Source organism: Ammodytes marinus (assembly GCF_949987685.1).
Source record: "Ammodytes marinus genome assembly, chromosome: 14".
Taxonomy (NCBI): Eukaryota; Metazoa; Chordata; class Actinopteri; order Uranoscopiformes; family Ammodytidae; genus Ammodytes; species Ammodytes marinus.
In genome coordinates, this window is record NC_137218.1 from 16,511,535 (window position 1) to 16,525,305 (window position 13,771).

The 13,771-nt window shown below is 39.9% G+C and overlaps 1 protein-coding gene across 1 annotated transcript; it reads left to right on the plus strand.

The window, feature by feature from the left end:
* Window positions 1–356: 356 nt before the first annotated feature.
* Window positions 357–11,614, plus strand: LOC307260222 (glycogen phosphorylase, muscle form-like). The gene is made up of 20 exons (XM_080040398.1): window positions 357–692; window positions 2,716–2,817; window positions 2,936–3,014; window positions 3,136–3,239; window positions 3,456–3,587; window positions 3,691–3,802; window positions 3,909–3,991; window positions 5,311–5,454; window positions 5,671–5,763; window positions 6,001–6,147; window positions 6,563–6,726; window positions 6,885–6,999; window positions 7,091–7,192; window positions 8,288–8,435; window positions 8,547–8,605; window positions 8,716–8,857; window positions 9,009–9,216; window positions 10,433–10,567; window positions 10,821–10,887; window positions 11,048–11,614. Exons 1-20 carry the CDS (start codon window positions 450–452, stop codon window positions 11,198–11,200), a joined length of 2,532 nt encoding a protein of 843 aa, XP_079896524.1. The 5' UTR covers window positions 357–449; the 3' UTR covers window positions 11,201–11,614.
* The last annotated feature ends 2,157 nt before the right edge of the window (window positions 11,615–13,771 follow it).

Here is a 13,771-nt window from a genome sequence, read left to right on the forward strand (position 1 = left end):
TTTTATGAAGATTCAGATTGTTTTTACTGCTTTCAAATAAGATCTAGATCAAATAAGAAAACAAAAAAGTAGATGGGACATAATTTAACCTTCTGTTCCCCATAATATATATGATGAACGAATACAATGTACATGAGGTCATCATCCTCTAAGATGGCATGTGATGCTGCCAGTCTCATATCTTTGATTAGCTATTCATGTGTCAAATAATTGAAAGGTTACAACCTCTTTCCCCAACACATACCCCACCCCTTACCTTATATATACACCATCTGCTCCACCCTCTGCTAAATATTCATAGTTGTTGTGCTATTTAAAAGCTGAACCTGAGCCTGTGGTGTTGGCTCCTCTGTTGCTGTGTGTCTGGGCTGTGGTAGTGTGTGCCTGCTGCCTAACTGTTTACATTGTTTTTCCACAATCAGCCCTGAGCTGGTACAACTAGTGCCAACATGTCTAAGCCCTTGTCTGACCATGATAGAAAAAAACAGATTTCCGTGCGAGGCCTCGCCGGTGTTGAAAACGTTGCAGAGCTGAAGCTGAATTTCAACAGACATCTGCACTTCACGCTGGTCAAGGACAGGAATGTGGCAACCAAAAGGGATTACTACTTTGCTCTCGCCAACACTGTGCGGGACCACTTGGTTGGCAGGTGGATCAGAACCCAGCAGTATTACTACGAGAAGGACCCCAAAGTAAGTTCCAGTCATAACAGCACCCAAAGACACAAGACTTACAGTAAACTCATTTCTCAAAAGGAACTTTTATTTGAATGGCATAAAATAATGGTATCGCATCTTGTGTTTGTGATACAGAAGATAATAATACTCCTATAATTGCTCTTACAACAGGTTCTTGCTTTAAATGCAGAGTCTGTTGCATTGTGAACTCGCTGCCCATCCAGTGCACAGCGATCAGTGTTCTCATTAACATTCAGTGCAATAACCTGATTCGTACTAACAAAGGCCATGGAGCCTTTTCAAAAGCGGACAGGCTTTCTTCCACTGTACAGTACTTCCAAAGGCCAATGACATTAAAACTTAGCAGATGCTTCTTAGCACTCTGCTGGTATGTAGCCGTTCTTACAGTGTGATGAAACTTAAAACCTCGCCGTGACCTTCTGTTCCCATAACGGCTGACTATAAAGCAAAGAGCTTTATGTCATATGAGCACATACCTCCAAGGTCATCCGAGTTTAGCAAAAGCTCTATCGTAACAAGTGCAGCGTTATTTACTTACAGCTGCAGGAAGAACCTTAAAGGTCACATATTATGCTAAATGCACTTTTTAAATGTGTTCTAATATATCCATGGGTCCACGGTGTGCCTAGAGACTGCCAAAATATTTAAAAAAATAACAATCTCTCCTTTTCTCACTCTCCCCCTTTCCCCCACTCCCCCCCCCCCAAAGATTGGAGCTCAAAGATTGTATATTTACGAGGGGAGCTGCAGCTCTTTTTAAAAAATAGGCCATTGTGAGATTAGCTGAACATCAGCATAGTACAATAAATGATCTGAAAGTTTTTTTCAGCAAACAATTAAAGAAAAACGTATTAGGGACCACTAAGACCATATAATATGGTGTATAATAGTACCGAAAAGTGTATAATATGGGAGCTTTAAAAGAATGATGGGAAGCGGGCATTGCTTCAATGAAGCAGCGTTATTGCTCGAAAATTTAACACACAACTGTGTGCATTTACAACAGCGTGTTCAGGAGCAGAGTGAACCCGGGCAACTGCATTTAGTGAGCATGCAAACATGTTACCTGCAAGATCAATTACAACTACTGAATAAAGGGATATTTTTCTACTACTTTATTCTATTTCACTGGACACAACATGCTTTATCACACTTAGATGGTCTTGGAGCCTCCAGTGCGAATTTGACCTTCTTACTGTATGGCCTTGTTCTAAAAGGTCAAAGGTGAATCCCCTTAAAGCTGCCCACCTAAACCCAGGAGGAGGGCGGACATCCGAGCTCTGTCTAGAATTTTGTGCAGTAGGTCAGGTCAAGTGCAAAGTTACCATCGCAAATACAACAAGATTAATTTTTCACTTTGCTTATATGCATTATTGAAAGAGCTAATGAGCACAGTGAGATTTTAACAAGGGACTGAAGGCAGCTAAGATTTGGAACATAAATTCATATCTAATTCAAGGGATCCTGTAATATATTCTTTGATATCGCTCTGTCAGTATTCGTTATTATTTTACACATCTATCCGGACCACCTTTCCTATCACTCCACAATTAAAGGGTATCAGGCTCAGGCTGACCTTTACAGCGACCTCTACAGAAGCTATTTTTGCCAGGGTCAAAATGTTGCCGTTATGTAATACCCAAAGCAATCTGTTCCCCAGTCCCTACTCATCTCTCCTTAGCCTTCCCCAGCCTGCGTCTGCCCCTACATGTCAGAGAAGGGTCGAAAAAACTAAATGGCAAAGGTTAAACACAGGCACAGGTAGCACATTTATATGCTCTCTTAACCACAAAGCCACCCCATGAAGATGTCACTGAAACACTGGATGTTTTTTGACATTTGGTCTATGATTTCCAAGATTTTCTGTTTCAATGCCAAATCTAAACCCATCATGCTACTGTACAGACATTTTCTGTAACCGTAATCATACAATGACACGGTTAACGTCCATGAAATAGTTTCTGACTCTTCATTGGGTTTGACATTGATAATTTCTTTCCTTCTTCCTGAATTGTAGCGTGTGTACTACATCTCCCTTGAGTTCTACATGGGCCGCACCCTCCAAAACACCATGGTGAACCTTGCACTGGAGAACGCGTGCGATGAGGCCTCGTACCAGGTGACTAAAAGATGCTCCATTTATCCCTATAATAACTGGAGAATATTTTTTTTTCCAACTATAGAGGGTCATCTCAAAATGATCGTTAATTTTTCCATGTTGTGTTCTGTTGCTGTAGCTGGGTCTGGACATGGAGGAACTGGAGGACATGGAAGAAGATGCTGGCTTGGGAAATGGTGGCCTGGGCCGCCTTGCCGGTGAGGATCTTTACACCCTTTGTGTTGGATGTTGTTCAAGCAATCATTATCCATATGGATTGACTTAAATAATGCATGTTTTCTGTCAGAGGTTTATCTGCTTATTTCCTGTTGCTTTAAGCCTGTTTCCTGGACTCCATGGCTTCTCTGGGTTTGGCTGGCTATGGTTACGGCATTCGCTATGAATTCGGTATCTTCAATCAGAAAATCGTCGATGGCTGGCAGGTTAGAATTGATCCGCTTCCATCTGTATTACTCTCTCCATGCTCTCAAGAAACTTTGTAAACTTCTTTCAGGGGGCACACACATCTGCAGGGGTTTATTTTCATCTTAAATAACCTGCTGGATTAATTATTTCATCAATATCATGATGCATGAGGTTCCTTGACATTTTTTATTCATAGGTGCTTCTTCCCCATCAATATAAATGTCATTGTCCAGGTTGAGGAGGCTGATGATTGGCTGCGCTATGGTAATCCCTGGGAGAAGGCACGTCCTGAGTACATGCGTCCAGTGAAATTCTATGGCAAAACTGAGCATCACCCCGATGGTGTCAAATGGGTTGACACTCAGGTGAAAATATGTTTTTTTTAGCATATGAATATGCATTACAGTTTCCTGAGAGGATATAAGTATCAATTTCAAATGTTTGTGTCTTCCTGGGTTGTGATGGCAGACTGTGCTGGCTCTGCCATATGACACCCCTGTCCCTGGCTACAGAAACAACATTGTCAACACCATGAGGCTTTGGTCTGCGAAGGCACCCTGCGACTTTAACCTTAAGGACTGTAAGTGTCCGGCATGATGGTCAAATATTCAAATTATGCAACAGCCAAGTGAAATTTCATTTAGGAAAGGAGCTTATCAATTTCTATTCTCTTTTGTCCCTTACAGTCAATGTTGGCGGCTACATTCAGGCTGTTTTGGACAGAAACTTGGCTGAGAATATCTCCCGTGTGCTTTATCCCAACGACAATGTAAGAAAGTATGACTGTATTACCGTTTAAGCCTCTACGACCACACTCAGAGGATTGCCACACACAACCTGTATAAGGAGGAAATAGCTGCTGAATAGTAAGCGGTCTAGGAGCTGTGGACTGTATGGCTCCTGTATAACTGGATGGCTTATCTTAACTCAGTGAAGAGGATTTCCATAAATTGGACCCCAACTCGTGTCCTTAGTCCTTTTTTCGGCTAGAGCCACCGTGCTCTTTAAGCTTCCTCTGAAGCTATCTATATTATAGCCGACATAGGAGCTGACCACCATGTGCTGACTACCTGGGGCTAAAGAGGGAGGATTTGGGAGATAACCATCTAGCTTGAGCTATAACTCATGTCAGGTCTGGTACTTTACGTCCGTGCCAGTGAGAGCACAAATGGTTATGAGCCAGATATTGCAGCTTTGTTTCAGTTCAGGTGTCACACTGCAATTCTATCTTGTGTATTTCAGTTAAAAATATATAGCACTGAAATAATAAGTGGATTAATTGATTAGTAAATCAAAATGAAAAGATTTATCATTGTTTATATTGAAGCTTCACTTTGCGGTTTGATAACCAAATTTGATTTGATTTTAACAGACTAATTGATTGCCTAAACTCCCTCAATACATAAAAATGGACCAGTTCATTATGAAAATAACACCCTTACAATTTCTCTGCAATACCTCTCAATTAGACAAATATGCTGTGTGACTGCAAATGGTGAAATCTTTTCCTCAGCTGACTCAATAAAAACCTTATCCATGTTTTAGTTTATTTTGGTCATCTTCCAACTTGTAGACAGTACACTTAGTCAAGCATTGTAAACAAACGATAACACTAAAACACTGATAACAATGCTGCCTTTAACATTCAGTAGTTACGTCTACCGTTTTATGGCCTAATTACCGTGAAATTAAACAAATTGCTTTTCAGAAGAATAAATCATATACATTTCAAACTGTAAAGGACTCCCTCAAACATTGAATTCAGCTCTGTAAATATCTCAAATAATGGTTAAAGGGAACTTACATTTACACAATGTACAAATGTAATACATTGCACTGCATATCAAATATTGGTGTTTGATGTCACACTTAAATTATTTAAATTGCATAAACATGCAACACGTTAGATATTAAGCTGTTGAAGCTTAGCTACAAGTTTCTTTACACTCCATGTTTGTAGGTATTATACCAAACTTCAATTCCAGTCACTAATATGATAAAAACGTGTGTCAAGAACAGAATGAATAGAGGAGAAATGCATTCATGTGTGCCAGCAGAACAAAGACAAATATGTGTCTTCATCCTCAGTTCTTTGAAGGAAAGGAGCTCCGTCTGAAGCAGGAATACTTCGTGGTGTCTGCCACCCTGCAAGACATCGTCCGTCGTTTCAAGGTCTCTAAGTTTGGCTCCAGGGAGATTTCTCGCACAGACTTCAACAAACTGCCTGACAAGGTGAAGTAAAAAAAAAACTCAACAAAATAGTTTGTCAAAAAAGATTTCCCCCTGATGTTCTCTATCGTTAAACTGGCTCTGTCAGTGTGTTGAACAGGTTGTAGATGGCTTTTTATTGTTTCTGGTGAGAATAGTTGATATGAATGGTTTCTACAATGCTCTTAATGGCGGATTTCGATTCTGCATTGACATTCAATAATGTTCTGCGTTATTCAGGTTGCCATCCAGCTCAATGACACTCACCCAGCCCTGGCTATCCCTGAGCTGATGAGGGTCCTGGTTGATGAAGAGAAACTTGAATGGGACCAGGTGAGGAGGAGTGACACTTGCGCAACAGCAGAACTTATTTTGTTTTGCAAACTTCATGTTGATTCACTTGCAATATTTTGGAGTTTGGCATTACCCATTTAGTGTGGTTAATGAACTATTTACCACCACCAAAAAGAGGAATTATATGGCATAACTTTATTATTTAGTGTTTCTGAAGTCTGTATTTTCACTATGCATTGCACAACAAGTTAAGTATTTTCTCTTGCTGGTGTTGAGGCCTGGGATATCTGTGTGCGCACATGTGCCTACACCAATCACACAGTGCTGCCCGAAGCTCTGGAGCGCTGGCCAGTGGAACTCTTTGCTCATCTGCTTCCCCGTCACCTTGAAATTGTCTATGAGATCAACCGTCGCCACCTGGAGGTTAGTACTGCACATTGCAACATTTGATCATTTCCATTATGTGTAGAGGCTATAATCTGTCTGCTTAAATAACAATGTACAAGAAGGTGCATAATGTAAAAGCTTGGTGCAATCAATCAGTTTTGGTGAGGGTGACATTCAAGGTCACATTTAATAGAACCCTACAGAGTAAAATTTAAACACAGTATACAATCAGAAACACGCTAAGATAGAAAAGCAGGAAATCAAGTAGCGTGACAATTGCAATTTCGATACTGGATGTATTTTCTTAGAGAGATGTTGTTAAATAGTCACAGTGACTGCAATGACACAGTAAACCGATCAGAAAATGATGGAAATGTATCCATCAGAAAGCAAAATAAAAAGAACCTGTTATGAGTCTTTTTTTAACCCTGTGTTTTTGTTTTTTTCACAGAGGGTTGCTGCTAAGTTTCCTGGTGACAGTGGTCGTCTGAGCCGCATGTCCCTCATTGAGGAAGGCGGACAGAAGAGGATCAACATGGCTCATTTGAGCATTGTGGGTTCCCATGCTGTCAACGGTGTGGCCCGGATACACTCCGACATCCTCAAAGCTACTCTGTATGTATCCTAAATTAAAACATTAATTTGCCTGCAATGCCAATTCAATATGGATTATAAGTATTTGTAATATGTAGTATCTGTCTCATAAAATCCCCAGCCTTTATCATTCCATAGGCTGCTAATCTAATACATGTGGTGATTCACTCCTCTTGCAGCTTCAAAGACTTTTATGAAATGGAGCCAAACAAGTTCCAAAACAAAACCAACGGCATCACTCCTCGCCGCTGGCTGGTTATGTGCAACCCGGGCCTGGCTGAGGTCATCGCTGAGGTAATCTGTGTTTCGCACACATCCTTCACCCAAACAACATCAGAAGGAGAAATATCTTTCATTCCCTTTGTCCCCATTTGTATGTTAACAGAGAATTGGCGAGGATTTCATTCGTGACCTGGACCAGCTGAAGGGTCTCTGCAAATACGTGAATGACGAGGCTTTCATTCGCGACGTCGCCAAAGTGAAGCAGGTGACGTAATTCATGCATTATTTAATCTTGACGCTGTCAATTTGGAATATACACTAGTATGATTCTGATAACTGTGCTTTATAATAGTTTGATATAGCCTATATCAATCCATCTGCTGCTCTGTAGCGCTAAGCCCTGGAGAGATGTGTCACATATTCCACATCAAGCAATCTTTGCCATTTAAAGATAACATAAGATACGCAGATTGTTCCCTTAATATACCGTACATTCAATCTTCTCGAAGAGCCAATCTGCACGGCTGCTTGTTCCTTCTCTTTTACACTTAGCATAGTTGTTTCATTCTCAACATTGCGTATTTCTCTGTTATATCTTATTGTGAGTTTTTAGAATTAGTTAACTGAAAAATATTTTTTACAGCACATGCAGATAACTACGCTTGCGCTGAGCATTCATCAAATAAAAATAAATTCCTCACCTTATCTAGCCATTTGCACACCAGGAAAAGATCTCGTAATTACGACATCAGGATCGCCCTCTCATTCATCAATAACGTGGCTGGCTGGCTGCAGGACGGCACCAATGACGCTATCCGACTCTATCGTCTTTTATTCCTTTACTTTTACTTTACATTTACTTTCCTGGTTAAATAAATAAATAAAATAAATAAATAAAATTCCTGTTCTAAAAACACACTTTTCTCTATTTTTACACACAATTCATGACCAGGATATCAAGTATGAGAATAATGACCTAAATGTTGATTTTGAAAATTACGTGTGTGTGTGTGTGTGTGTGTGTGTGTGTGTGTTTGCAGAGGTGAACTTAGCCATTAGACAAAGGTAGGCAATTGCCTTTGTTCCCGGACTACAGTGGGCCCCATAATCATCTAATAGGCCTACAATTATTTTAAAGATTGTTTACTGTTCATTCATTAATCAGAAATCGCACCGGGAACTGAGGGACAAACTTTAGGCTACTGTTTAGCCCATGATCAGCTGCAGTCCGACTGGGCTTTTCTCCTCAACAGAATTTTTTTTTATTCTCTGAATGCTCAGAGCCACCGTAGATAACCATACAAGTTAAAGGAGAGCTAGTTTTCTTTTATGTGACGAAGTCCATGTTTTGATAATTCAGGAAAATAAGATGAAGTTCGCTGTGCACTTGGAGGAGCACTACAAGGTGAAGATTAATCCCAACTCCATGTTCGACATTCAAGTCAAGAGGATCCACGAATACAAGAGACAGCTGCTCAACTGTCTGCACATCATCACCTACTATAACCGTGAGTGCACGTTCAAGAATTTCTGGGTTTTTTAGATTATTTCGGGGAACAGAATTTTGCCAAACACCAAGACAGACGCTTCAGTCCGGTAGTCTCTTCATATCTCCACAGGCATCAAGAAGGAGCCAAATAAGAAGTGGACTCCAAGGACTGTCATGATCGGAGGAAAGGTTTGTAGTCTAACAGCAAACAACCAGGCTTTAAAAACATTAGGCTACACCCATAGTTTCGATAAATCAGACATTATTCATCTTTCTGTTATTCTGTTATACTCATGCAGGCTGCTCCTGGATACCACACTGCCAAGATGATAATCCGTCTGATCACAGCTATTGGCGAGGTGGTCAACAATGACCCTGTGGTCGGAGACCGTCTCAAAGTAATCTTTTTGGAGAACTACAGAGTTACACTGGCAGAAAGAGGTGATCATTGCTCAATTCTAAGGCCTTTCCCTCTCTCTTACTATCTGACTTCATGCTCATCATGGCGCAGAAATCCCCACACAGGGGATAAACACAATAGAACACAAACTGCTTATTATAGTCATCAACTCTCTACTCTGTCATCTTTCAGCCATCCCCGCAGCCGACCTGTCAGAGCAGATCTCCACAGCTGGCACTGAGGCCTCTGGCACAGGCAACATGAAGTTCATGCTGAACGGCGCTCTGACCATCGGTACCATGGATGGAGCCAACGTGGAAATGGCCGAGGAAGCCGGCGAGGACAACTTCTTCATCTTTGGCATGTTGGTGGACGAGGTTGATGCAATGACCAAGAAAGGGTGAGGAACGGGGCCCCGATCCGTCCCAAACGTCATATTAATATTTTGCTACTTCTGCCTCAAACATATTTTGTTTATGTAGCCAATTAAAATCAGTTCACCTTGGGTTTTTACCCGTTCAACCAACATCATCCGGAGGGGAAGTGGTGGATTGTGAGGAGATATTCACTGATTGACAAAAAAATATTTTGACAACATGCATTCTCCAGAATCTCTGACTCCACCTTTAAGTAGGATGATATAGAACTGCAAGTCTCAACATTTTTGTCTACGAATTGAATAACAATTTTGACCTTGCCATAATCCTAAAGGGAGCAGAGGCAGGAAAAAAATTCCTCCTATTTTTTTCTTATTTGAGCCAATTTACAAGACTTATTAAGGTTTTGGTATTAATTATTGTCACCACCTACTTCATTGTTTTGTTAACCTAAGCTGAGGTTTTCCGTACTAGGCATGGCAAATTTATTTATATAGCACCATTCAGACACAACGTGTTAAAAGTGCTTTACAGGGTCATAAAAATACCTAAAAGTGGGACATTAAGAAAACATTGAAATTGCATTTAAGAGACAATAAAAACTAAATTCGAAACAGGCAGACGAATAGTTAGAAATTAAAAGTAATAAGCCTACATTTAAAAGACAATAAAAACAAAAGCAAGCTAATCAATAGTGACAGATCAGGTAGTTAGGTATGTAATTTATTTGAAAGCCATAGGGAACAGACCTGTTAAAGATCTGATTGAAATAAATTGATGGTTTTTGCAGACCAAGTGTTCAGGGAGCTTGTACCCCAGTAGGGGGGCATGGAAACTAAAAGCTGCTACACTTTTGCTTGGTTCTGATCCAAGGGGCACTGAGTAAGCCTGTGTCCGAAGCCATTTAGTGCTTTATCAAGTAAGTAATAGGATTTTAAAATCTATCCTTGTACACACAGAAGGCCAGTGCAGTGACTTAAGCATTCTGGACAAGCGGCAGCCGTCTAAGTGATTTAATTCAGAAAGACCTGTGAAGACAAGACACCATTAAGTTAGTCTAGTCTGATGAAAAACATTATTTTTTTTGGAAAGTTCAATTGTAGAAAATGCTGGCAGACTCACTCATTGAATTCAATTAACAGTATTTATGGTAGGACGTTTCTGAGCGGGGGGAGGGGCATGTACATGTTGAAAATGTTTTTCTGAATGGACATATTATTTATTTCCGGTCCTGTTTAGATACAACGCTCTGGAGTACTACAACCGCCTGCCTGAGCTGAAACAGGCTGTTGACCAGATTGCTGGAGGCTTCTTTAGCCCAAAGCAGCCTGACCTGTTTAAAGAAATCGTCAACATGCTGATGCATCATGACTGGTAAAGACAAATCAAAAATTAGCAGCCTGAAGGGCACGCACTCACACATACACGCGTACAAATAACAATGAGTATAAACTTGCATGCGTGCAATAAGAAAAATACAAAACAACTCAGCCTTTTGGATGCACCCCAGTTCATTAGTTATACTCATAATTAAAAAACACACAACCATCACATGCATTCACATTGTACTACATTATTGTTTTATATGTCTGTTTCCTTTAAGTATATTGCATTCTTTTCTTCACAGTTATAAGGTCTTTGCTGACTATGAAGACTATATTAAATGCCAGGAGAAAGTCAATGCCCTCTACATGGTATGCTTATTATAAAGGAATGATTCACAAATGTATTTCATGCATTAATATTATAATTTTAATTAGCATGGGTATATCATGAAAATGAATAAGAGATTCTGAGCTATTATTAATTACTGATAACGCTTAAAACTCAATAATTTTTTCATCCTCACATCAGAACCCTAAGGAATGGACCAAGAAGGTGATCTACAACATTGCCGGATGTGGCAAGTTCTCCAGTGATCGCACCATTTCCCAGTATGCTCGTGAGATCTGGGGCGTGGAGCCCAGTTTGGAGAAAATCCCTGCCCCCGATGACGTGCCACACTAGGGCAAACACCTAAACTCCCCCCTGACATGCCACACTATAGGGCCAACAACTAAACTCCTCCCTGCTTCTATCACATCACAAACACCTTATCAGTCAATACGGTAGCTACACACCTTACCCCGTGGGATTAAACTCTTCCTGCATTACTACGCTGTGTCTCACACAAACCATTCAACTGGCTAAGGTGACATTTTCACACCTGCATATTCAACATATCCATGTTACAGACTTGTTTAATAAACTCTTGTTGTCATCAGCGATGCAGGGATGTCCATTTGCAGTAGATGCTGTAAAATGGTGTAGAGATTTGTGGTGGGCTTTGTGAATTTATTGTCTATTTTCTTTTTTATTCAATAATACAATTTTCACTCAGACCCATTCTGAATAAAATTGGTCTTAAAAACCATAGCAGCCTTGGTGACTTGTTCCATTGTTTCCCTTGTTTTTCAGGGAAAGCTGTGTTTTTCCAGAAGATTTATCAGGATGAAAGTATTGTAAATATGCACAAACTGCATTGTATTGTTAAGGGATTTGTTATTAGCTAATTATTGTATTTTTCCAGCATCATGCTCGAGCAATGGGCATTTGAATTATAGCTTCAAAACCCTAGGGATAGAATATCACTCATGGAAAATAGAAAAAGTATTATTATTATAATGATATAATAATAATCTTTCCTCTTTTCTATGGGTGATTTACCTATGGGGCTTTAACATAGATTGAGGGCAGTGAACCATAACCCCAATCCTTCCGAACTGTGACTCTACAGGTTCAATTAATCAACAAAAACAAGATCTAAAACCTATTGCAAAAAATATTGCAGAAAACCACTCACCTTAAAACAGCATGAAATAGAAATAAATTGACAGTGTCACATGAATGTGATCTGCAATATACTATGAAAACAACTATTACACTTACTACTACTATAATATATAAACAATTGCATTATAAACCTCAATTCATTCCCATTTCACAGCCTCACTTAGGTATGGTTTTGGGCACTGCAGCCACATCTGCCTCCTGCTTTTTTCATAAAGGAAAAAATTATCTAAATTTTTTTTACAGTATATGTTTTAAGTTTTAAAGACATCCACAGTTGGTTGGAACGCGCTGAAAGTGTAATAAGATACTTGTGAATAATACATTTCACTGCACAACACCTTTAAGTCTATCATTGATTTGGAGTATCAGTGACATCAGTGCAAATATGTATGCAGTTTTGTGTTTTGGTGTGATGTGTGTGCTGCCGCAGAGAAAGGAAAGGGGAGAGGTTTTGAGAACACACACAGTATGACAAACTAGGGCTGCACCATTATGGCCAAAATTACTTATCACAATTATTTTGATCAATATTGAGATCGCAATTTTTTACAGTGATTGTTCATTGATTTTAGTGACAACAATATTTTTATTGGACTGTCGTAAACATAACACTGCTTTTATATCCATGTGATCGACTATGCAATATTCCTGCTAATGTACGAATCTATGCATCAAAAAATAATTGATCCTCATTATTAACCTGAAAATTCAATGCATTTCCAAGAACAAAAATTTAAATATTGTACCAAAACTTAAAGCAGCTCCGAGTAACATTTAAATATCTTTTAAACAGCTTCATGTTTCCTCTGATAATCATAAATTACCTTTAACAGCAAACGAGACCATCAGTGCAAAGAAAGACGTTTTTATATAGTTTTTATTACTGCGTTTGGTCTGGTCGCACACCCAGTCCGATTTTCGGTTCGCGCGTGCAGGCTCTTTGGTCACATATCCGTATTGTTCGCAGATTTCAGTGTGGCGCAACAACGCGATTTGAGAAGCCTATCCCTCCAGGTGAGGGAAGGGGAGCGGGAGCTTTGTTTGAGACAGTTATTTGTCGTCATAATGACTGATAACGGGGCTGAACCATCAAAAAAAAATAAAAAATGCAATGAAGAAAAGCTAAAAGGGAGAGTGGTAGACGAGCGGGAGGGCGTTGCCAAGCAACGTATACACAATTTCACGGGAGCGAACTGCAGTGTTTACTCCTAAATGAATGAGCGAAAGCCTACTAAAACAAAGTTTATTTTGCCTCACCATCATCAGATGAGTCGACCATTTTCATCTGAAATTGTCATTATTTACAACATAAACACATTACCTCATCGTGATCCATACTAACTACCGTCTCTCGTTCATTCGCTTTCTGTGAGGACACGGAGTCTTTCAGCTCCATGAGAGTACTTCGGTGACACTGCATCAACTCATTGCAATCAGGTGTGTGTAGCACTTACTGGCATTAGTTGATGCTGTGTCACTAACCACTCACACGGAGCCGAAAAGAGTCCGGTGCCCTCACACTTTCAACACATGGACATGCACTATATTGCTTCCTGATTTTTTGAATCTCGCACGCCCGGCACGAGCTAGAAAACAGCTTCACGACAGCTTGCGTTGTAAAAATACTACCGCTTTTGTCCAAAGGGGCCGCCAAGGGACCAAGTTACTCGTAGTGGCTTTAACACAAAATTAGAGCATTGCTTTAACTTTCCCTTGTTCTACAATTCTGTTAAATAACACATATTT